Consider the following 25011-nt stretch of genomic DNA (forward strand, 5'->3'; position numbering starts at 1 on the left):
GAAGTGATTTCAAAATTACACCAGGACACAAATCAAAGTGCGGGTGGAGATTCAATGATATATTGAGTTCATATAAATAAGAGGTGGTAAATGGCGAAAAATGTAATTGTAATGGACAAGAACTATTTTATATAAAGTCACAATTTGTGGAAAGTTTGGTTTTGAAGGAAAAAATTAATTAGTTCAGTTGTAAAGTTTTGTAAAAAATTCAAATCAAAAAGTTTTGTAAAATATTAGACTTAGTTAGGCTAGTATGCCAAGTCCGAAGAAAGAATTCTGTAACTTAGATTAGTAATTTTCAAATTTCACATTTGCTTTGAGAGTAAGGAGACAGTAGTGATGTAGTAAACTTATAAAAAGTTGTTTTCAACAATTTTAATAATTACAGGGCTTGTGACGCATAGCACCTTCACATCGCTCATGTCACTTGTTAGGACAATATCGTCATAGGCATGAGTCATCAACAGATGTCACCAGCTGACATGGACCTGAGTTACAGAGCTGCACGTAGTTGTACTAGTAGGTGGCATAGGTCAGCAGTTGATGGACAGTGCTAGCTGTCATAGTCAAAACAATGTTGTAAAGTTATGTTTCATTAATATTTAATGTATTTGCATAATTATAATTGTTTTATATGTATAGTAATTAGCAGTGTGAGTGTTGTATGAGTGAAGAAGAACAGAAGTAAATGAAAATTGTTTAATTGTTTTGTTTATTCATGAAGTAACAGTTAAACTATACAGGGGATTTACTATAATTAAATGTGCAGTCAGTTTATGGTACTAATAAATCATCTGTAGAACACAAATTAATTAGTAATTTCAGAAGGAGTAATTTTATATTTGATACTTTTCTAAAATTATTTATTTAGCAATTGCCATAGAAAGAAATGTTTTACTATGATTGGACATTGAAGTAAAGTGCGGATTAGTGCGGGGTAATACTGCAACCTGATTTGCTGTTTGTGATATCAGCCAATCAGAAAAATGCAGGCTCGTGCCAATCTATGCTGGGGACGAAGCCTTTGGTGTGACCCAGGGTGGTCGGGGCTGAGGGTTCAAACTAGTAACAACTCATTGAAGGCAGCTCTGATAGAAGTACTGTAAAATCCTGGAAAAATGCTAATTACGAGTTCGCGAAGTAATACAAAGTGTAATTAAGTGAACAATATAGTGAAAGTGGTGTGAAATTTTGGACGGAATATCAAAATTATTGTTTTTGACTGTTAGTTAAAACCACGTGGCGTGTTGTGCGATCTAAGACTGGAACAGGTATTATGTGTAGAGCAGAGTGCACAACATTTGAGTGAGCGTTTTCATAACTAAATGATCGAGTGAACTCTATTAACTTTGGTAACGGGTGTAAATATCATAAGCTGGCTACGGGTGTGATTGTGGTGTGCGTGTGAACTTTACGTTGTGTTTCCACTTAGTACGGACTTGGCAGTATTAACTGTGGTCTTTATCGTAAAAACACACCTGAAAATTTACATTGCCAAGTTAAAACTTTTATTTCAGTAGCTAGCCACATCCCGTTTACCGGACAATTCTATGTATGTTGCGACCTGCAATAGACAGTAGTGGTCTAGTATTTTCTGCTACAGCTTTTAGCTAGACAAATGAAAATTGCTGGACACTGGCAGGGCAGTAAAAAGGTAACGTGTAGCACTGCACTATCACTAATGTTTCTTAATGTAACTGATTGGTGTGTTCAGATGGTGCAGTTGGTTGTAAAAATGTAGAGCTGATGGTTCTTATAGGGCTCTCATATATTGTGGTCATATTCTGTGTACATATCCCCAAAAAATATCATAGCCAATTATACACATGAACAAATGTGACACTGAAATGGGTATTTGATTAGGTGATGCTTTGCTGGTATAAAGAGAGAAAAATTTTCCCATACAGGACTACGAAATGTGTGACAACTGTTATGCGAGCGACTGTACATTCCCAGTGTGGAAGAAAATTTCTGTTAAGGAATAAGTTAGTTACAAATGCTGAGTTCTTTCACATCTCTGTAGTTTCCATCATGATAGAAAGCATGAAGAAGTACTGTTTTAGGTTTGGACTATGAGAACTGCATACTGCTGGATTTAAAGAAAACAATTTTTCTTTACAGGTAATTCTGGAAACAGCTGTGAAGCACCCATTCTCGATCACAGTCTTAAAGAAGACCCCAAACTGATGGGACTGGGAACACTGGCCAGATTTCCTCGTGTCACAAGTTTGTGGGAAAGAACTACAGAGTCCTCATGCGGTCACTCGGTCACATTTATGTAATAAAGGTCTACCACACTGCCCTCCAACCCTCAGTAAGTCTCTGTTAGTGCTGAAATCTTTCTTCTCACTTTTCTTATTTTGGTGATGAGTATAGAATTCATTAATCAGTCTGTAGAATGTGTGGTTAAATTCTTCAAAGTATTTGAAATATATTTGTTGATCACAGTATTTTTTGTGCTGAAAGAGCCCCACTAATCAGTACCCTTTTAACTGTGGATTAGCTCTTCTTGGTGGACTTCTCCTTTTGTGTCAAAAGCTGCTGAAAGAGATTTGTAATCCACTGGAATAACAGTTTGAACTCAGTGTATTGCCTATCTTATAAAATTCTAGCTGACAGATAACATTTGCATGTATTCCAGTAAGGCAAGAGTGTGTCTTTCAGGTTCTTACAGACAACAATTTTCACAAATATAACACAGTTTGTTCCCTGGTGAGCATTTTTTGACAGTGTGACCACCACTCTCCCTGCCCTTCAACCACAGCACCAAAGAGCAGAATGCTCCACCTAGCAGGTAGAAGTGCCTGTTTATGGCTTGCCTCCCTTGTAGAACAGGACTGTTGAAACTCTGATCTACACAGACCATAAAACACCTCTTGAAACTGGTCTACTTTCTACTACCTACCTTAACATGCAAACGTATTTAGTCAGCCAGTGGAAAGCTGGGAAGTGAGTCATCTGATCCCAGAATGTCACATTTAAAGGCAGAAGCCTAAAGCTCTGAGGTAGACTGTAATTGACTTTAAACCTGTTGCACCTTTACAATCTATATCTTGGTTCCAACTATAATAGTTCTGCATTACACAAGGTAACTGATATTTCACCAAAACAGATATTTTCAAATTTACTAACAAACGCAGATTGTTAGGTTCTGGATTAACATTACCTGGTATTGGACACTTTATATATTGGTGGATTAAGGGCCCCCTAGAGTTCTCTCCACACAGTTGTGAAAGACATGCATGAGAAACATAAATGCTTGTGATCTACCTGTATACAATCAGACAATCTTTCGCAACACCCCAGACCAAGTCAGGCATATAACTTTGCTTTCGCTGTGACTCTCTTGGCCAAACTTTTTCGCTGAATTCAAAATTATCTTCCTCTTAAATCTCTTTCCTGATCAATTTCTTCTGCTAGTAATTACCAACATTCATTCTCTCTCTGTCTCTCTCCCCCCCTTTACACACACACAAACGCGCACACACACACACACACACACACACAAACACACACACACACACACACACACACACAGTTTTCTAAAGGTCACAAGATATGTGTCACAATTTTTTCCTCACTACAAAATCCAGTGATAAGTTTCTTGTCCCAAGACAATTGCCTTGATCTTTCTGCTGAAATTAAATGGCTTTCTCTGGATAGCAACAATGTGCATCCCAATTTCATTGACTGTTGCTTGGTTTGAGTCACCTCATGTAATGAGGTCCAAAAATTCATCTTGTTCCTGATTTGGTGCAAAACTAAAAGCTATGAAGTACAGTCCAGTCTGTTTGTTCCCTGATCACAGCTCTTGAAACCCCCCAAGAACAAAGTTTTCTGTAATTCAGTTCCTCTGAAATGTTGTATGAACTGTGGAAATTCTTTTGACAACTTTGACACTGAACTGTTGAACCTGTTAGTTTTTTTCACATCAAAAATCAAATCTTGTGAAATTGGGGTGATTAGCCAGGGAAAATTTCCACAGCTGCCAAGCACTCCATTATATCACAGATGGTATTACAAAATTAAAGAGTGACTCAGTTTTTTTAGATGTTATAATCTTATAAAAACTTGAAACACAGATGAAACAACTCCAAATGATGTCTAAATGTGTTCAAAGCATGCTAGGAGTATATATATGTATTCACACTACAGTGATAGTGTGAACTTTATTGAAAAAGATAGCCCCATAAAAATAAAAATGAATATATAGTGACTTTAACCCAAAAGGTGGAATGCATCTGCAAATTAAAAATAAAGACATATTGCCTCATATCCTTTCTATAAATTTAACTTCCTGCTGCAAGGGATCGTCTCCTCCTTTGACAAGCATATTTAGCATGCTTCTCATTGTGTGAACAACATTCTGAGACCTTTAACTTACTGGAAACATTGCTTAATTACTTTAGGTGAATACCGAAATTTAGCAAATGTAATCTAATCAGAGGACAGACCAAATGTTTCGTGAAGTATGAACTGCATTAATTTTCAAACCAGTTACAGTACGAAAGGTGGGAGGAAGTGTGTTTGGATACAAATGTGAACAAAATGTTTAATAGTTTCATGTCCATTTTTAAACTAAAATTTGAGGAAGCATTCCCCAAGACTTTGCATACCATTACAACTTTAGAAAAAATATATGAATAACCAGAGGTATCAAAAAATCCCGTTGAGCTTCAATCAAAAATAGACAGACTGATCCAGCCTTTTTGCAATTTTATAAAAACTACAACAGAATATACAGAAAGGTACTATTAGCTGCTAAAAAACTCAGAAACCATACAATGTTATTGCAGGCAGAAAACAAAAGCAAAGCAACCTGGAATATTATCAAGTGGGAAACAGCAAACACAGAGCAAAAACATTTGAATTCACAAATTAAGAACAAAAGTAGACAGATGAACCCCCTAGAAGCAATAGCTATCTTTGTAAATGTGTACTTCAACAACATTGCTAAGAAATTACAACAGACCTTTCCAGACATATGTCTTACGCATCCAGAACCATCCACCAAACTCAGTGGCACTCTATCCGGCAACCAAGAAAGAGGTCACACAAGTTATACATTAATTAAAAAATAAAAACTCCACTGCTCTATCTGAAATCCCAGCTTGTGTCCTTAAAGGACATGCAAATTCCATAAAAGCTCCATTAACAAAAATAATCAATGAAACATTCAAATCTGGATTTTTTTCCCTGAGAAGTTGGAGTAAGTGAAAATAGTAATGTGGAAAATGTAGAAAACTACAGACCAATCTCTCTACTGTCCATCACTTCCAAAAACACTGAAAAAGTAATTTAAAAAACAGGTTAATGCAATATCTACATAAGTTTAATCTTCTTTGCAAAGATCACGGTTTCTGGCCCTATGGAGGTACAGAATGGGCTACTGCACAGCTTACAAAGGTCATTCTTGAGGCAATGGATGAAGATGACCATGTGAATGCAATTTTCTTGGACTTATCAAAGGCATTTGGTACAGTGGACAACATAATTTTATTATGTAAGCTAGAGTTATTAGGAATATGAGGTGTGTTTAAGAAGTGGTTTAAGTCCTATCCACAAAGCCAGATGCAGCGTGTTGAGATTTCATGTAGTTAAGGATTTCTATTAAAACACTTACCAGATCCAGAAATAGTAATATAGGCATCCTGCAAGGTAGAATATGAGGTCCAACCCCATTTCTTATTTACATTAATGATTTTCTGCCAAGTATCAAATGTGGGGAAAAAATACTATTTGCTGATGACAGTAACATAGTGATCACAGACAAAACTCCAACACAGTGACAGAAAAGGCAGATGCAACTCTCATAGACGTTCACAAGTGCTCACTGAGAAATAAAGTAACTTTAAATGTAAAGAAAACTAATTGTGTGTACATCTGGCTGAATAAAAGACACAATGATGGTAAATTAACAAGTAATGATAAGATAATGGAATGTGTAATGGATACCAAATTTTTGGGGTTAGAGGTAGATTGTCAGTTGAAATAGACAGAACATGTAAAAGCTTCAACAAAGAGACTATCCACAGTGTGTTATGCTCTACGAATACATGCACCAGTGGAAATATTTGAGCCTAAAAATGACATATTTTGGATACATACACTCAATTCTACATTATGGAATCATATTTTGTGGAACAAGTGATGGGAATATTCAGTCTGTCTTCAAGGTACAGAAAAGATCTGTATGGATAAAAATAAATAGCAGCAATAGGGCCCATTGTACTAATTTATCCAAAAAACTAGAAATTTTAGCTGTCCCATGCGAATACATTTTCCAGACTGTAATGTATGTAAGGAAAAATACTCATCAGTATGCTACAAACAGCTCAATACTTGACCTTGAAACGAGATCCAGCCTCTACTTACACCTAAACAGGAAAAACAAGTCCAAAACACAGAACAGTATGCTATATAATGGCCTAAAACTGTACAACAGACTGCCACAGGAAATGAAAAGTGTAAACATACTTCATATCTTTAGCCAAAAGCTAAAATTGTTTTAAGTAAAAGATGCTACAAAGTAAATGAGTATTTAGAATAATTTTAGATAGCTATTTAGTATATACAAATGCCATATAGGCCTACATAAAGTGACAGCATATAATGTAAATATTGTACGAATTGACCTGTAAAAATTGTAAGAATTGAATTGTACACATTGTAAGAACGCATGTATATTTTAGTTCATAGAACACAGTTGATGACATCCATACAATTTGTATTGTTATACAGATGAATAAACATATCAATCAATCAATCAATCAGTCTGTTATGGGAACTTAATTGTTTCCTGATGGAGACTCTCTGTAAAAATGCTGGCTGCAATGATATTTGTATGCTGGCCCGTAAGAACTCATACACATGTGCTTGACATGTGGACAAGGAATCTGGTTTCAATCAGCATTCATGCAGAGGTGAGACATAAAAAAACTTAAAAGGCTACTCTTATTGTAGTTACATCTGTAATTTTAAATTGCAGTGATACCACTAACAGCTGAAGACAAACGTTTGTGTTAATCATGCATTTTAGATCCTTGGTGAGATATTTTCATAGAAATTTCAGTACACAACACGGATATCTTTATAGCGGAGAAGTGAAATAACATAAAGTGGTGATGGCAATGGCTGGAACCACACAATCCAGGTGGATCACCGGCTGCTGCGCCAGCAGACCCAGTCTGTCGTGCTGGCCAGGAGTGTCTGCTGTGTTGACCTAGTCATCTGCAGCTCTGTGGGCAGCAAGTAGTCTCTTGTAATGGTGGGCCTGGCTGGTGTTGCCACACGTTTGTTGGCACTTGATGCCGCTCCGCTCTCCACATGAGTCTGCTCTAAAAGACTTCAGCTGTGCAGGGCTGCTACAGCCTGTCTTCCTGCAACCGGTTTATTGCAGCTGTGATTTTGATTCAGTGCATCTCGATCTTCTTATCTAATCTTACAAGGGAGCTTCATGGACTCCCTTCTTATATTCCCTCCATACTTCAGGGTGTTAAAAGATAATGTGTGGATATCAATATCCTAAAGCAGAATGATGGACTTAAATACTTGAGAAACTTAACTAAAATGAAATTTTTTATACTTAACAGAACTCAGAAGACTTAAACTAGATGTTTACTGTATTTGAGTGGTGTCACACTGGGTTAGGAAACTGGTCTCAACACACTGGATGTCAAATCCTGTAGGCATGAATACGAAGACAAGTCTGTGAAATCTCCTGTTTGCAAGGGCAGACCATGACACTGAGAGAGTATTTTCTTAAGGTTTTATACGCTTTTATTAGTCAGTTAGGGTAACATAACATGGAAATAGAAAAGCATGCTATGTAGGCAATTGTAAGAAAATCGGAAGGGAAATTCTAAGTGTCTGTGATGTATCAGTGTGTGGCAACCATGAACGTGAGCTGGTGGTGGTTGTGTGGTTAGTATTATAGCTCTGTAATCAGTTAATTGTTGGATCAAGTCCCACTCACAATTTTTATTTTTTCAACTTTAGTTGTATTATTTCATACATAAGACTTTTGGAAGACAGTATGATGACACTTGTATTTGCATGAACATACTACTGAATTTTTCTATGTTATTTAATCATTTGTTAATTTTTATCACAGCAAATATTAACTATCAACAAGTAAACAACCAAACCTGTAGTGTTTGTGATAATGCATGTCTGTTGTGATTTCTGAAATCTTAGACCTAAAATCAGGGCAAGGTACTAAGAACTGCTTTGCACCTGAACACAATATGCATACACAGGTTTCAAGGATGGGCCAGCTTGGAAAACCAATCAAACATCAATAAATAAAGGTATAAATAATTCCACTCAATAATACCATCTTACAATATCCCAGAATATGAAAGTAATGAAAGATTAATCATCAGATGGGTCCTTAACATCATTTTCATACAGACATGAACAACGTAACACCAGCTATTACTTTGAATGAATGTAATTGTCGTTCATGTACAGGGAATAATTGAAGATTTTAAGAAAAAAAAGAGCTTGTTAAAATTTAGAAAAATTTCTCTTCCAGCAAATGATAAAAACCCACACATATTGCAATGTTTTTGTAAATCAGAGCCAAAAATTAGTGATGCATGACTGAATATATTTTAGTAGCATTTTCATGAAAAGCAATTTCTCATTTGCCAATCAAATAGAAAAAGTATGATTTCTTGACTTGTCTGTAGAAATGTCATATACAGTTTATTCTAATAATAAAAATTAGTAATCAACTTAATAAAACTGAAAATTGAGTAAAATTTCATGTCTTTGGCATATTACTTTTTGAACATAATATGTTGAAAATGACTAGTGCTGAAAAAACATAAATAAAAAGAATGCATGGGAGTTGTCCAATCATTTACTACTTAAACATCATCCTAGTAAATGTGTCTAGTATGAAATAAATCTGTGATACCTTGGACTCCCCTTTTAGACCTTCTACAGCACCACATTTCAAAAGCTCCCATTCTCCTCTTGCAGTTTTCTGGTTATGTACTATAGAAGGCTACACTGCAAATACTTTCAGACAAGATTTCATAACACTTAAATTTGTATGGATTACCATTTCTGAAGTTGACATCTAATTACCGCTAGCCTACATTAAATATTACAGCCAGTCATTTTGCTTCCCAAATAGAAAAAAAATTGTTACATTCCATCCCAGATTTTCCACTGTTTGCTCTTAATTGAAGTAATTTAGTGTGTAGTAGCACTGTGTTCCAGTTTACTGACTTGAATGAATGTTGGATGATCTAGTGCCAAGGATAGAGATTCTAAATTTATAGACTACAACTTTTGTTGAGGCCAGGTACATACACTTTTATGGCCCATATGAGATCTTGATACTGAAATCCCAGATGAACACAAATTTTCATTCAAATTGCTCCACCTTGTTGGAGATGCTGCTTCATAGGGGGACTTAAAGAATAAATCACATACTTTAAATCAGAAGTGGCCAATATAGGATATGTCCATGAAACATATTAACATCCACTTATGGACATCCTTATGGACAGTTGCAGCATGCTGGTGATGTTGACTTCAGTCACTGTAGAAGCCAAAACACAAAGCTCACCTTGTTTAACACAGACAAGATGGCATTCTTTAAGTCCTTGAACTATTTAAAAATTGTTGCTCAAAGTAGTGCATCTTCACTGTAAGCTTACTGCAGCTTTGCATATGTGTTGGTGGCTGTACAGTTTTAAAAAACACAGAATTTTATTTCCCCATATTGCTCCTCTTTCATTACCTCCACCGTTTGATGTGTGAAATGCATAGTGCCCACAAAATAGAGCATTACTACCAACTTACTGTTGAGTGTGTGCTGCCACCTATACATAAAAATCTGCTCTTTCCAATTCATGATACAGACAGCAAAGTGCCACAGAAGCAACAGGAAAGAAGGTCTCTGTTGAACAGACCTTGTAGAAAAGTCATAACTGTTCTATGCCAAGTAGAACAACTGATGTAGTGCTCTGCAATGAAGTAAAATATGAAGTGCTGGAAGTGCGTAAGGGTGTAGCATAAGGAATTATCTTTGCACTTTGATTGGGTTAGGCAGTAAATGTTGCAAGAAACTACCTATTTTGTGAACATGGGGTTGCAGAAGTGTTCTTGTGTAGATTGAACATGATACTAAACTTCACCTCTAACCCATTACCTGTTTTGGGTTATGTGGTTTCATCTACACAACAAGAAATTCGACAGATTCCTGATGATAATTTGCCTCCTGTATTTTGTGGAATGGAGGTGGTGGCGACAAATCTGTGGCATGTGCCAAGGTCTCCTTCATATTAATAGGAGACAAATTGGTTAGAACTTTGTGAAGCAAACTGTTAGGTCATGAGCTTAATTAAATTCTTGTAGTGCCTATTTTGTGCATATCAGAATTTCATGAGAAGTTAATGTCCATCATTTTGCAGTGGATCAAAGAGGACACAGTATTGGTTGGTTCAGTGTTTCCTTTCCCAGAGTTTTTGTTTGCACTAACATAGCACAATCCAAAAAGATGTAAGCCACATTATTACTCAGTGCTTGTTATTGTATTGTCTTGTTATTCAGCTGTCTGTTTTTGTGTATTTTGAAATATTGTAGAAGCCAAATGATTTGGCAGGCAATGATTGAAAAAGTGGAAGCAGACAGTCTTAAATGATTTGTAGGTTTTAATGTGCTGTAAAGCTCACTAGCTTTAGTGAAAATGCTGTATTCACTATAAAATAAGAAATTGACTCTAATAACATAGACTGTCTGGAGTTCTGCTTCAGGTACATGTTTGTGGTATTTGGTTCATCTTCACGTGTGGACAGGGTCAAGATCCTGGTGGACAGTTCTGGACAGCAGGTCCACGTGCTGAAGGAAGTGTCGGGGCCCTATGTGTCTCTGTGGTAAGACAGCAGCCTGGACCGAGTGTTCGTGGCAGATATGAGTACAAACACCATAGGAAGTCTGGCCTCTCATGGTAATAATAGCTAAACTGTTATTTTAGCTGCATATATTACTGACAAAATTATTCTGCAGGTGCAAAAGGTTTTCCACTTTCTATGGCATTCAAATACAGCAACCAGGTCTAGAATGAGAAGAGTCTTGGTTGCAATGTTGAAATTACTGGTTATTTATTCATCAGTGATGTGTGTTTTCACTAATTCAAAGAATCTTCAGATTTTCTGATACATGTTAAGTTATGGATATCAATGAATCATCCCCAGGAAGGAAATTTATTGTTGTTGATTTTGTATCACAGATATCTTCAACTTGCTTATCAACATCAGCCAATCTGGAAATGCCTGGAATTATACAAGTCATGAGTCACTGATGAATAAAGAAACAGTAATTTCAGCATCACAGCCAAGACTGTTATCTCCCCTTGTTCTACTGTGTGAAACTGAGCATATCTTCACTGTAATTTTGTGCAGTGAGGCTACATGGTTTTAATAATTTTTAGGTGTTTTTGTGACTGAACTTCAGTCACATTTATGTCCATGGCCTGAAAACCACTGCTAATAAATGCAGGGTAGCAAGTATGCGCCACTGTATAACTTTGACTACTTCCTGTAGTATTTTGATGCAGTGTTTGGATGGATGATTATGTAAGCACCTCTGCAAATATTGTAATAAATAATCCAGTTCTTGTGGCCATCATTGGAGAAATACATAGAGGACTGTGATGCATTCTTCAATTTGTCAGCACTCATTCTTGAAATTTCTTAAGCAGGGTTTGTGGGATAGCTGGTTTCTCAAGGTTCTGCCAGTTTTTCAGCATCTTTGAGATTCTCTTGGGTGATAAAAATAAACCTGTAACTGTTCCTGCTGCCCTTCTTTGTGTTATGTTAATATCCTGCTAGTAGTCTTTAGTATGGACTCCACACATTTGAGCAATATCGTACAATGTTTATCAAGTATTCATAAGCAGTCATTTAAGGGACAGGGACAGTTGCAAGATACAGGGAAAGCAGTGTGTGTTAATACTATTCCATGTCCAAAAAAAAAAGTATGCTGTATATTGCAATGGTTGGATAAAAATGCTGTATATCCAGTGCTGTATATCCAGTGCTTTAGATACCTGTGTCTCTCATTGTTATGCTTGACAAGGTTGGAGAAAATCTGTTACTCTGAATGTCGTACACTTTGATGCGATTCTTAGTCTTGCCTTAATGTTGCACTGAGTAGAACTTAACTGTTCCTCATAATGAAATGTTTGATATGGAAATGTCTGGGCATATGATGTTCATTTTAATGCAGCTGGAGAGACAATCCATTGGCCTTAAAATTGTTGCATGCAGAAACTCTTGTACCTGAATAGTGAAGTCTGCTGCTGTAATGGTGACCCATGGCTCCCTTGTCTTTGACCTGAGGTGTCAACAATGTTTCCACCATATCCGAAAAAATGTTTTCTTAATGTAGACTTAAAAAGTCAAAGTATAGTGACATCCTGGTCCATATAATATGAAATGAGTTCCTTTCTGACCCTTGCACATAATGAAGATTGTTCTTGGGTATGGAAACGTCATTCCTTCTGTATGAACTGCAACAGGTCACACACTTGTCAGAAAATAACACTATGGAGCAATGCACAGATTTACTACATTATGCCAGCAAAGCACTGCAGGCTGCAACTTGCTGCTCTCAGGTAAATAAAACACATTTCAGTTTCGTTAAACTTTCAAATATTTAATGTCAGTTGCATTGTTAATCTCAGTACTGTTTTAGCTGACATATTACAAATACATTTCATTGACAACTGCTATCACTGCTCAAGCAACTGAGCAGTTGTTTGCTCTCCCATGTCTGCCACGTGAGTTGTTTGACACCGCCTGAAACAAAAGCAGGTTTATCCAAATGGAGTAGGGGTTTATTCATGAGGTCCTGCTAAAGGAGTATCTAAAAGCATCTCTCAGTTGCCCTTTCTGTAAGAACTCAAGCACTCACACTCATGGAATTCCTAAAGAATGTTACTGTATCTGCTCAGTGTAAATGTGTTGGGTTCATAACTGAAACAGTGAAATAACCCACATTGCAATAAAGTCAAAAATGCTTCTCTTAGACTTCAGTGTGGGATACATGTGAAAGAACCATTTACTTGCACATTTGTAAAATGTCAGTAGTGGACAGGGACTTAAGATATGCTTAAATTGATGTCATGTAAGTCATACGTGTTGCAGTGGCTGGGAAGGTTTGAGTGCACTTTCCATGTGACAACAGGTGGACGGCTGCAGTAAAGAACCAGTAGTATCAGACTCTGGGAATGTGGTTCATCTGTCTAAAGACTTCTCAAGGGCCTATATGCAGTGAGCACAAGCTTTCTGATACCAGGGAACTTGGACCCTTCATACAAAGAAAGCTGTGCTCAGACCTGCACCATTTACTAATGTTAACTTAGTGCTGTGTTCCTAACAAAAATAGGACATGCCTAAAGATCCTGTTACTTGAAGTATCACTCACTGCTGCACATGTGGATTAGCCTTTTAGTATTGCCTATTCTTGGCATGCCTGTTTTCATCCTTACTTTGATGTAATTTTGGTAATTCCATATATGTAGCAGAGGTCCCACAACTGAAATAAACATCAGAGTAGATCGCAAAAAAGTTAATTAAGCAGTGCTGTCAAAACAGTATGGAAGGCTCTTTCTCTGATGTCCTACAGGGAGTATATCACCTCGATGTTGGTTACATTTGAAAGTTCTCAAAATTTCCTGTTGTTCTTGCCCTTCTAGCAGTGGCCTTACAATGTCACAGGGCCATTTCTTAATGTACAAAATATTCATATATTTCATGTAGGATTTGAATTTTTTCATTTGAAATTAGCCTTTGCTTCATTGTCTCTAATGCTCTGACAAAACTGTTTCCTGTTAATTTAGGAAGTCATTTTTCTTGATAATCTTCTAGAAACCAACGAAATGGTTTTGAAATGCTCTTCTGAAATAACTTTCTCTGCTTCCTTCATTTGAGCACTTGGCATTTCCTTACATTGTTCAATGGCTTCTATTGACCTCATAATTGGCCTATATTATGGAATACAGCAATGTCCTTTCAGAGGTACTGAGAAAATACTAATCTACAAAAAACACCAGAAAGAAGTGCATTGTTGCACAGAAACTTGGGGTTTTATAGTGTTTTCTGCAAGCTGTTGAACTCGTCCCCCATACTTCATTTTTACTCACCTCACTTGAACATCTGTTCAAATTTATTCACAGTGACATTTTCAAACTACTGATAATGCTACATTTGAATTTAAATTATTTTTGATATACTGTGAAAAATTTTCCACGTTGCTAGATTTCTTGTTTTTAGATTCTTGTAGTGCATTGAGAAGCAATAATTTTCCTATGTTCAATAATTGCTTTTCCCAAAAACTATATAGTCATAATTTTTATCTACAGTGTTCAAATACTAAAATGCAGTTATTTCCACAATCCATTAAAACAGTTTTGGAGGCTTTGTTTTTATGTTTATTAAATGCATACTTCTATTTAACTAACCAAGTTTAAAGCATACTTTCTCTAAACTTTCTGGGTGATTTTCAGAATTGTGCACACTGTTCTCCCATAAAACAGTACCTACAATTTTGCCATTTCTTAGTTGTACAGTTCGGAGTTAAACTTCTTTACCTACAGTATTTTGGACCCTCTAAGTCTGTTATCTTCTATTTAATAGCTAAAATGTAGTAGATGAGTATTTTGCATATTTATGATTTTTGTAATTCTTGCACCTGTAAATAAGGATCATGCAGAAAGCATAAGTCACCACACAGTTGTCAATATACAAATCTATCAGAGTTGGGACCTAACAATGAACTTACATACAATCTGTTTCTTCCTGTAATTTGTCAGTGCCCTAGAATGAAATAGTAAACATTTAGTGTTCAGAGAGTTTTAAGCTGGTATTCACTATGCAATCTATCTAAGCCTTGTAATGCCTGTGTTAACACTTTAAAAACCATGTTAAGCATCTCAGATCATGTGAAGTGCTGACCTTTGGTATTTTAACTGGAAAGTACTCTACACAATCCAGTCTTAGGATTAAAGCTCTTAGGATTAAAGCACTGATGAATGAAAGTGGACTTGTGATAAGCCACTGGATGGTCAACAAACCTCTCAAGTAACTAAAAACGTTTCAGGATTAACAACAAGAACTACAAAATGTGAAAAGTTAGCGATATTACAATATGAAGCAGAAACATTCTGCAGTATCCATGAATTTTAAGAAACTATATTACTTGGATCTTTTTGTATAATTTTCCAGAACACTGAAACTTATGCATGTAAATTCCTCTTACCTGTAATATTCAACACAGAGTAGTTTCCACTTTTCCAGTATGTAGACAGATGATAGTGTCCTGTGTAGTGTCATAAATGCATTCAAACATTTGCTAAAAGTCTCAGCCAAGTTGTTATATCAAAGTCCACTGTTAATTTTTAAAGTTATCCTTAGAATCATCACTTTGTGTTTAGTATACTTAAAAAAACTGCCTGGGCTCATGGCTTTGGCCTGTTAGTGGCTACTACACTTTGCACACTTGCTGAATGCTGCAACTTCTCCTGGAAATCCCCATAAAAATGAAGCAAAACATATACCACATGTGTAAATTTCCAGTATAAAGAAAGCACAAAACTGTATTTCTGTGATGAAAACCATAGCTGAAAACACAAGTAACTATAAAACCTGCAACTCAATGATATTTGTGTTAAAAATGTAAACAAAATGTATTTTATTATCAAATTTCATTAAAATTAGAAAAGGAATTGGTTCAAAGACTATCTACTACTTTTGGACCTTCTGTTTAAGAATTAAGTTATTTAGCTGTTGTGACATGCTTTGTATTTGACATACGTATTTGCTTTTGTAATATATGGTCAGAAGTGAATTTCTTCTGTTCCTATTCAAAACCTCTCCCTCTCTGTGGAAATATTTAAGTGAAAAGTAATTTAAAGTGAAGTCTGTAGAAGATCGCCCATCTGGCTTTCTTTTGTTGTAATGGTGCACAAGCAGCCATTGCAAAATATTTAATTGGGTATTAAATATTGGATTCACCCTAAAATTAACATTATAAATACTTTAAATATTGATAATTTTCAAGCATAAATGTAAACCATATTTGTGAGCATGCAGAATGTATGTGATGACAACATTGTAATAAATATCCTTTACATTTTTCCCCAACAATCCTGACCACATTTTACATTAAAACCAAAACGTCTTAATATGAAAGAGTTGGAAAATATAAGCCTCTGTTTTATGATGGGATTTATGGAACAGTGTTCAAGCAAATGAATGGAACAAATACTGCACAAGCTCCAGTAAGTAATATGATCAATGAAAATTCATGACAACTCACTTCTTAGTTCTTCCTGACACTGATGTTGCATTCTCTAATACTGTAATCTAACTTCACTCTTACCTGATATTTAAGCTATAAGAAGACATCAGTAAAATAAAAACATTTCCTGCTTCTGTACGCTTATATTACATCCTTAACTACGGAACATTAAATTTCAGGTGTTAGTCATCTACAATGATATTTTGCAGTAAGTAGTTGAGATATTTATTTTTAGTCATTGTGTCTTCCATTTGCCGTATTTACAGTCTGATTAACAGCTTTAATCATTATTCATGGCATGGAAGGATGGGATGAGTATTGTTTCAATTTTCTTGTCAGTAAAGAGGTAGTTACTGAAGCAAACAGATCCGTTTACTTCTGTGATTCTGTGTGTAACTTCCCTGTTTTCAGTCCTGATGTATTACTTTTTAAGTGATAAGTGTATAAAACGTCCTCATGATTGAAAGGTGTCATTTTTCAGTATGAAACAGTATAGCATATGATTTCAGTGAGTTAGTCTCAGCTGCAGAAAACTGATGGCACAGTTCAAAGAATGTGAAACTGGTAACAGTACACTTGCACCATATACAAACTGTACCACCCAAACAGGTGGTGTTGAAGATACAAGCTAATCATATTAAATAATTCCTTGATATTTAGAGTCTCAAAATATCTGCATATTCCATTTGTTTGAACAACAGTACACACATAATTTCTGACAAATTGTGAGTGGGTGTGCAAAGACGACAAGCTGGAGTGTTCAGTGTGGAAAGACATGCAGAATGTAAGAATGAGTAAATCTTAGGAAGTGTCCATCTCTAAAGAGTAGTGTATTTTGGTTGGTCCAATCTGTGGAAGTAAACAAGCTCAGTTGACACCACTGATTAAATTCATAAACATAGGAATTCCAAAGTCCATTTAACTGCATGAAGACAAAGAAAAAAGAATTTTGTAAAGGACCTTGTACCTGAACAGCAGAAAGAAATTTTTTAAGAGTACAAGAAATGTTTCACACAGCATATTTTGTAGCTAAAGTTTTAACCATGTTTGGTCTTCCAAAACCTTGTAGATTTGCAAACTGAAAATAGTCTCCAAGTGGGAAAAGCACTGTTGGCTCCACAGTTTACTATGCAGAGACTGCATTGCAGAAACTGAGGAAAAAGTTCTGTTCTCAACATCAAAGAATTACAATATGTGACAATGTACATAATTCCCTGAACTTCAGAAAAGATAGGCAGAAAGAATAGACCCTGAACTTCTAAAATTTCTCTCTAAGTATGGTTTCTCTTTCAGGTATTTGAATGACAACTGGAGCATGTAGTGATGGTTTTAGCGTAATGCTAGACAAAAATTTTAGTGTTTCATAATTATTTAAGCACAAGTACAACAAGCTATTCAAATGGCATTGTGCCAGTCCATTGAATTGATTAAAACAAGAAATTTCCTGTAAATAATGTGTATGTGTTATTGACAAAATCAGAAAAGGAAAAATTAAATTGTTGTCAAAAGTGCCATAAAAAACAGTAAGATGGTCCCACCTTGCTCTTATAGTTTCTGTTAGCAGCATGTGACATCTGCACGAGTATAAAAACTTACATTATGAAACCCAAATAGGAATGCATAATTGACATGGAAATTACACAGACTTAGCAGCATTCTGGTTGTGAACTGCATGATTCATCCTTCATTTGCCATTGCTGTTAAGCACAAACATTAAAAAACAAATGTGTGGATTTACACAAAAAATAAATCTAATAATTTTTAGTTTCCTGGAGATTCTCTGAAAGATGTTATCAACTATGCATAGTTTTGTACAGTAAATCCTTCTGATCTTAGTTGAATTGTCTCAGAGGATGATGCTGTAAGGCAGCATAGAGTGAAAGTTTGCTAGCAGTCAGATTTCTGGCCCAAGGAATATTTAGTGGGGAAGGGCACAAGTTCCACATGTAGAAACACATTATAGTGGAGTGTGAACATCTGCAGGTATTGACCAACACGTCTTCAAGAAGCTCTCAAGGTCAATGACATCAGTAACTGTTCTGGGGCAGGATCTGTTGTGGGCTATCCATGGCCAGTGCAGCTTGTATAGGGACAACAAATTCGATGGTGCTTCCAAAGTGGAGAGGATTGACCTTAGTAAGTGTGCCATGTAGTGGATGCCGGTGTAACATTATATCTTGCCATGGCTGTAACAAGTTTCATTGACACAGACATAGCAGTTCCAGAGAAAATTGTATTTAAAGCTAAAAGGGTCATACTTTTGGGGAAAATGGGTTTAAAATTTCTGATAAAATACGTTCAGCCTATATTCAAAGTTGAAACTTGCCAGGTCAATAGCTGTCATTGTTGTGGATTTCTGTATCACCAGCTGCTGTGGTTGAGCAGTTCTAGGCACTTCAGTCCGGAACCGCTCTGCTCCTACAGTCACAGATTCGAATTCTGCCTCGGGCACGGATGTGTGTGATATCCTTTAACCCCAGATGTTAATTCCCGTAGTGCTTAAAGCCATTTCAACCATTTCTGTATCCTCCAGCTTAAATTTGGAGATATTCTTCAAAATTCTGGTTTTAGCATTTTGAGGGCACTTTCCTCAGCTTCCTGCACCTTCAGTTGATCAAATGACATATGCATTTGTGATGTTCACCCCAGGTTCTATGCCCATACTTGCGAAACTTTTCAGGTTGCTGTCTAACCCCATTGTTGAAACACATCACTGCAGCCATGATACCAGATTTTTTGGGTCTGAGGCCCACAAACACTGTTACAGGCAAGCATTCCCAGCACAGTTATTGAAACTTTCATTGGTAATGAGTTTTCCCACACTTACTATTATCAAGCAAGTTTTTGTTAGCCACGTATCTATAGATAGGTTTTGTAACATTTCCTAAAGACACTGGTAAGTGGGTGGTTCTGTCCGTATTCACTGGCAGTTATGCTAGTTCTCTGATACGTGGCAACTAGGGGCCTCTGGACAGAGAGAATGACAGAGGTCCTCTGTTAACAGCAGCAGGAACTGCTGTAAACTTCAGTTAGCATGAAATATGGGCCCCTCACCAGACTTCATGCATGTGTATGATTTACAAAAACACTACATTCTTGGTACAATTTATTGTAATAATAATTATAATAACTAAACATCATATGACTTATTGATGGCTAAGCATGGAATATACTTCTATTAAAACTTGCAGTACCCTGTTTCAGGATAACAGTGCACTGAAAAATTCAGACATGTCATGATTATTGCTAAATGTCATTAATAATATATCAATTTAAGCATTAAAAAGGTGCTACGATAACACAGGAAACTAATATCACATGATGAGGTGCTAACATAATGCATAATGTTGTAGTTCATGAAGTTGATGTAGGTTCTTTTCCCGTTACATGAAAATATTTTATTCTTCGTGTTAAAATGTTCTGGGAGTTTATTAGGAATGTACTAAAGTATGTTCTGCAATATTAAATGTTATTTGTCTTTCCATCTGATTTGAGAAAAGGTGATGAAATAAATATTTGGCAATTTCAGAGTGTGGGGTTAGGTAGGAACCTCAGGACAAAAATGGCTCTGAGCACTACGGGACTTAATATCTGAGGTCATCAGTCCCCTAGACTTAGAACTACCTAAACCTACTAATCTAAGGACATCACACATATCCATGCCCGATTCAGGATTCAAACCTGCGATGGTAGCAGCAGCGCGGTTCTGGACTGAAGTGCCTAGAGGTGCTCGGCCACAATGGCCTGCACCTGAGGACAGTTTAAATTGGTGCGAGTGAAGAAGAATACAAGTTTTATTGCTTTTTCTTAGTTAATACGAAGTAGACCAGAGCTCCTGCAGTTGTCAGTATTGAATGTGATGTCATATTTGCAGAAAGTCTTTTAAAATGAGTGCTACCGCATTTCGAATCCTAAGAGTAAAACAAAGTCAATGCTGTAATGATTCTCAGCTGTTTTCTACACTCACTTAGGACCAGGGTGACCAACTTGCAAAGCAGGGCTCAAGGAACAGACATTCACATATTCTGGTTCAGGAATGAATGATGAATAAATTTATTGTTTCAGTTTTCTATTTGATGGATCCCTTAATTGTTGTTATTATCACAAGTGTGATGGATGCTACTCTTGAAACTGTCCTCTTGTTACCACAACTCATTTATCTGGCATATTCAAAGATTAAATCCCATATAAACAATTTTACTGTATCCTCACCGCCTGTAAGTATTTATGAAAAACTGTAGAACTATTGATTTGTATTGTTTCTAACTGCATAGAAACTGTAATCTTGTTTCCTCAGTGGTGTTAATAGTGTACAACCTATTTTTTGGCAGAGTTGTTGCTTCCATTTTTGGGCACAACACTTTGATGGTTTCTGGGAGATTGGTTGTTTTGTGTACTTGCCACCTGGACTCCAACTAGACTGAACTATTGAACAGACGATACAGTCAAAAGCAAGAATATCTGAGAAAGAAGAGACAGAGACTGTGAAGTTCAAGTGCCCTAGTTAAATTTCCCAGAAACTTTGCTTGGTATAAGAAGAGCAGAATAAACAAACACATGCTGGCTCATCTGTAGATACCTGAAAATATCTGAGAAAATGACAGTTGTAGACGTAATTTAGATGTCATTAAGCACACTTGTCTGAGCCAAAATAGTGACACAGTAGCGAGTACTGCAGCCTGTTTTGCACCCTGTGATCAAAACCAGATTTTTTTTCTTTACTTCTTCATTTCTCCCCATGTCCATGAGGTATTACCAAATGTGATAACCATTTGCACAGTAAAAGAGTTACATTAATTGTAAAATTACAACTGGATTTGTGTCACGAATTTATTATACAGGGTGTTCATTATAAGTGATGACATTGAAATATCTCAAACTACACATTGGATCAGGGAACGTCCAACAATACCACACTCGATCTGCCACCATTTTGTGTGTGGGTGGGAGAGACCAACTTTGCGAAGAACAGAGGTTCCTACTGAATATTTTAGATTAAGATTCTAGAGCAAAATCTACATACATTTTGTGTCAAGCAATTCGTTCATGTTGCCACTGATGGTGATATATTTGAAGGGATAAAAATGTGTACAGTCACAATTTATATCATGCTACTCAGTGGCCCTTGGATTTTCGATGGCTCATAGGGCCCCACCTCGATGCTGTAGGGTTATGAGAGGCCAATATTAACTCCGAATTGGTAAACCCATTTGCAGCATTGTATTCCTCAAACATAATGAACAAGGGTCTACCTGACATGCTACCATGGCCGTGTAGAGAACTAAGATCTATCATAACAGGCAGCAACAACCAGTTAAATGTTTGTACGGCATTTGAAAGTGTTACAATTCTTTTAGTCTCACAATATAAGAATGAAATGAGAATGAGATGTTTCATACTTGTGTCTGGTCTTCAGCAAGACTTGGAGCGCTCCCTTGAATGATGCTGATCACAGAAAAATTTGAAACATATTTTGAACACAATGAGCATTGCAAGAATGCAGGTTTGCCAGTGACAATTCTCCGTACAAATTTCACTTGGGAAACATCATTAAGATTGAAGATTTCACACATTGACAATAAACTGACAGTAAACTATGTGTCCCCGTGGTCTAGGGATAGCATCCTTGATTCATAATCAAAAACGTCTTTGGTCCTGGGTTCGATCCCCGCCACTGCCTAAATTTTGATAAATAATCAGCATTGGCGGCCGAAGACTTCCGGCATAAGAAGTCAGCCTCATTCTGCCAACGGCCTTGTCAAAGAGGGCGGAGGAGCGGATAGAGGTTCAGGGCACTCTCTTGTCCTAGGGGTGGGAAATTGCCCCTAAAGGCGGAAGAATCAGCAATGATCAACGACATGAGGATGCAGAAGGCAATGGAAACCACTGCATTAAAGACACGTAACGTGTATCCACAGGACATGTGGCCTGTATTTGAAGAAAGTGTCATGATGATCTTTCCATTGGCAAAAGATTCCGGAATAGTTCCCCAATCAGATCTCCGGGAGGGGACTGCCAAGGGGGAGGTTACCATGAGAAAAAGATTGAATAATCAATGAAAGGATAACGTTCTACGAGTCGGGGCGTGGAATGTCAGAATCTTGAACGTGGTAGGGAAACTAGAAAATCTCAAAAGGGAAATGCAAAGGCTCAATCTAGATATAGTAGGGGTCAGTGAAGTGAAGTGGAAGGAAGACAAGGATTTCTGGTCAGATGAGTATCGGGTAATATCAACAGCAGCAGAAAATGGTATAACAGGTGTAGGATTCGTTATGAATAGGAAGGTAGGGCAGAGGGTGTGTTACTGTGAACAGTTCAGTGACCGGGTTGTTCTAATCAGAATTGACAGCAGACCAACACCGACAACGATAGTTCAGGTATACATGCCGACGTCGCAAGCTGAAGATGAACAGATAGAGAAAGTGTATGAGGATATTGAAAGGGTAATGCAGTATGTAAAGGGGGACGAAAATCTAATAGTCATGGGCAACTGGAATGCAGTTGTAGGGGAAGGAGTAGAAGAAAAGGTTACAGGAGAATATGGGCTTGGGACAAGGAATGAAAGAGGAGAAAGACTAATTGAGTTCTGTAACAAGTTTCAGCTAGTAATAGCGAATACCCTGTTCAAGAATCACAAGAGGAGGAGGTATACTTGGAAAAGGCCAGGAGATACGGGAAGATTTCAATTAGATTACATCATGGTCAGACAGAGATTCCGAAATCAGATACTGGATTGTAAGGCATACCCAGGAGCAGATATAGACTCAGATCATAATATAGTAGTGATGAAGAGTAGGCTGAAGTTCAAGACATTAGTCAGGAAGAATCAATACGCAAAGAAATGGGATACGGAAGTACTAAGGAATGACGAGATACGTTTGAAGTTCTCTAACGCTATAGATACAGCAATAAGGAATAGTGCAGTAGGCAGTACAGTTGAAGAGGAATGGACATCTCTAAAAAGGGCCATCACAGAAGTTGGGAAGGAAAACATAGGTACAAAGAAGGTAGCTGCGAAGAAACCATGGGTAACAGAAGAAATACTTCAGTTGATGGATGAAAGGAGGAAGTACAAACATGTTCCGGGAAAATCAGGAATACAGAAATACAAGTCGCTGAGGAATGAAATAAATAGGAAGTGCAGGAAAGCTAAGACGAAATGGCTGCAGGAAAAATGTGAAGACATCGAAAAGGATATGATTGTCGGAAGGACAGACTCAGCATACAGGAAAGTCAAAACAACCTTTGGTGACATTAAAAGCAACGATGGTAACATTAAGAGTGCAACGGGAATTCCACTGTTAAATGCAGAGGAGAGAGCAGATAGGTGGAAACAATACATTGAAAGCCTCTATGAGGGTGAAGATTTGTCTGATGTGATAGAAGAAGAAACAGGAGTCGATTTAGAAGAGATAGGGGATCCAGTATTAGAATCGGAATTTAAAAGAGCTTTGGAGGACTTACGGTCAAATAAGGCAGAAGGGATAGATAACATTCCATCAGAATTTCTAAAATCATTGGGGAAGTGGCAACAAAACGACTATTCACGTTGGTGTGTAGAATATATGAGTCTGGCGATATACCATCTGACTTTCGGAAAAGCATCATCCACACAATTCCGAAGACGGAAAGAGCTGACAAGTGCGAGAATTATCACACAATCACCTTAACAGCTCATGCATCGAAGCTGCTTACAAGAATAATATACAGAAGAATGGAAAAGAAAATTGAGAATGCGCTAGGTGACTATCAGTTTGGCTTTAGGAAAAGTAAAGGGACGAGAGAGGCAATTCTGACGTTACGGCTAATAATGGAAGCAAGGCTAAAGAAAAATCAAGACACTTTCATAGGATTTGTCGACCTGGAAAAAGCGTTCGACAATATAAAATGGTGCAAGCTGTTCGAGATTCTGAAAAAAGTAGGGGTAAGCAATAGGGAGAGACGGGTCATATACAATATGTACAACAACCAAGAGGGAATAATAAGAGTGGACAATCAAGAACGAAGTGCTCGTATTAAGAAGAGTGTAAGACAAGGCTGTAGCCTTTCGCCCCTACTCTTCAATCTGTACATCGAGGAAGCAATGATGGAAATAAAAGAAAGGTTCAGGAGTGGAATTAAAATACAAGGTGAAAGGATATCAATGATATGATTCGCTGATGACATTGCTATCCTGAGTGAAAGTGAAGAAGAATTAAATGATCTACTGAACGGAATGAACAGTCTAATAAGTACGCAGTATGGTTTGAGAGTAAATCGGAGAAAGACGAAGGTAATGAGAAGTAGTAGAAATGAGAACAGCGAGAAACTTAACATCAGGATTGATGGTCATGAAGTCAACGAAGTTAAGGAATTCTGCTACCTAGGCAGTAAAATAACCAATGACGGACGGAGCAAGGAGGACATCAAAAGCAGACTCGCTATGGCAAAAATGGCATTTGTGGCCAAGAGAAGTCTACTAATATCAAATATCGGCCTTAATTTGAGGAAGAAATTTCTGAGGATGTACGTCAGGAGTACAGCATTGTATGGTAGTGAAACATGGACTGTGGGAAAACCGGAACAGAAGAGAATCGAAGCATTTGAGATGTGGTGCTATAGACGTATGTTGAAAATTAGGTGGACTGATAAGGTAAGGAATGAGGAGGTTCTACGCAGAATCGGAGAGGAAAGGAATATGTGGAGAACACT

At 37.0% G+C, this 25011-nt stretch overlaps 1 protein-coding gene across 1 annotated transcript in view; it reads right to left on the minus strand.

Moving 5' to 3' along the window:
• Positions 1-11272: 11272 nt before the first annotated feature.
• LOC126108345 (serine/threonine-protein phosphatase 6 regulatory ankyrin repeat subunit A-like) overlaps positions 11273-25011 on the minus strand; it is a 105382-nt gene continuing 91643 nt past the window's right edge. The window contains exon 7 of the mRNA XM_049913560.1: positions 11273-11291. Within this exon, the coding sequence (XP_049769517.1) occupies positions 11273-11291 (19 nt within the window). The remainder of the gene's footprint in view (positions 11292-25011) is intronic.

The sequence above is a fragment of the Schistocerca cancellata genome, chromosome 11 (genome assembly GCF_023864275.1).
Source record: "Schistocerca cancellata isolate TAMUIC-IGC-003103 chromosome 11, iqSchCanc2.1, whole genome shotgun sequence".
Lineage (NCBI taxonomy): Eukaryota > Metazoa > Arthropoda > Insecta > Orthoptera > Acrididae > Schistocerca > Schistocerca cancellata.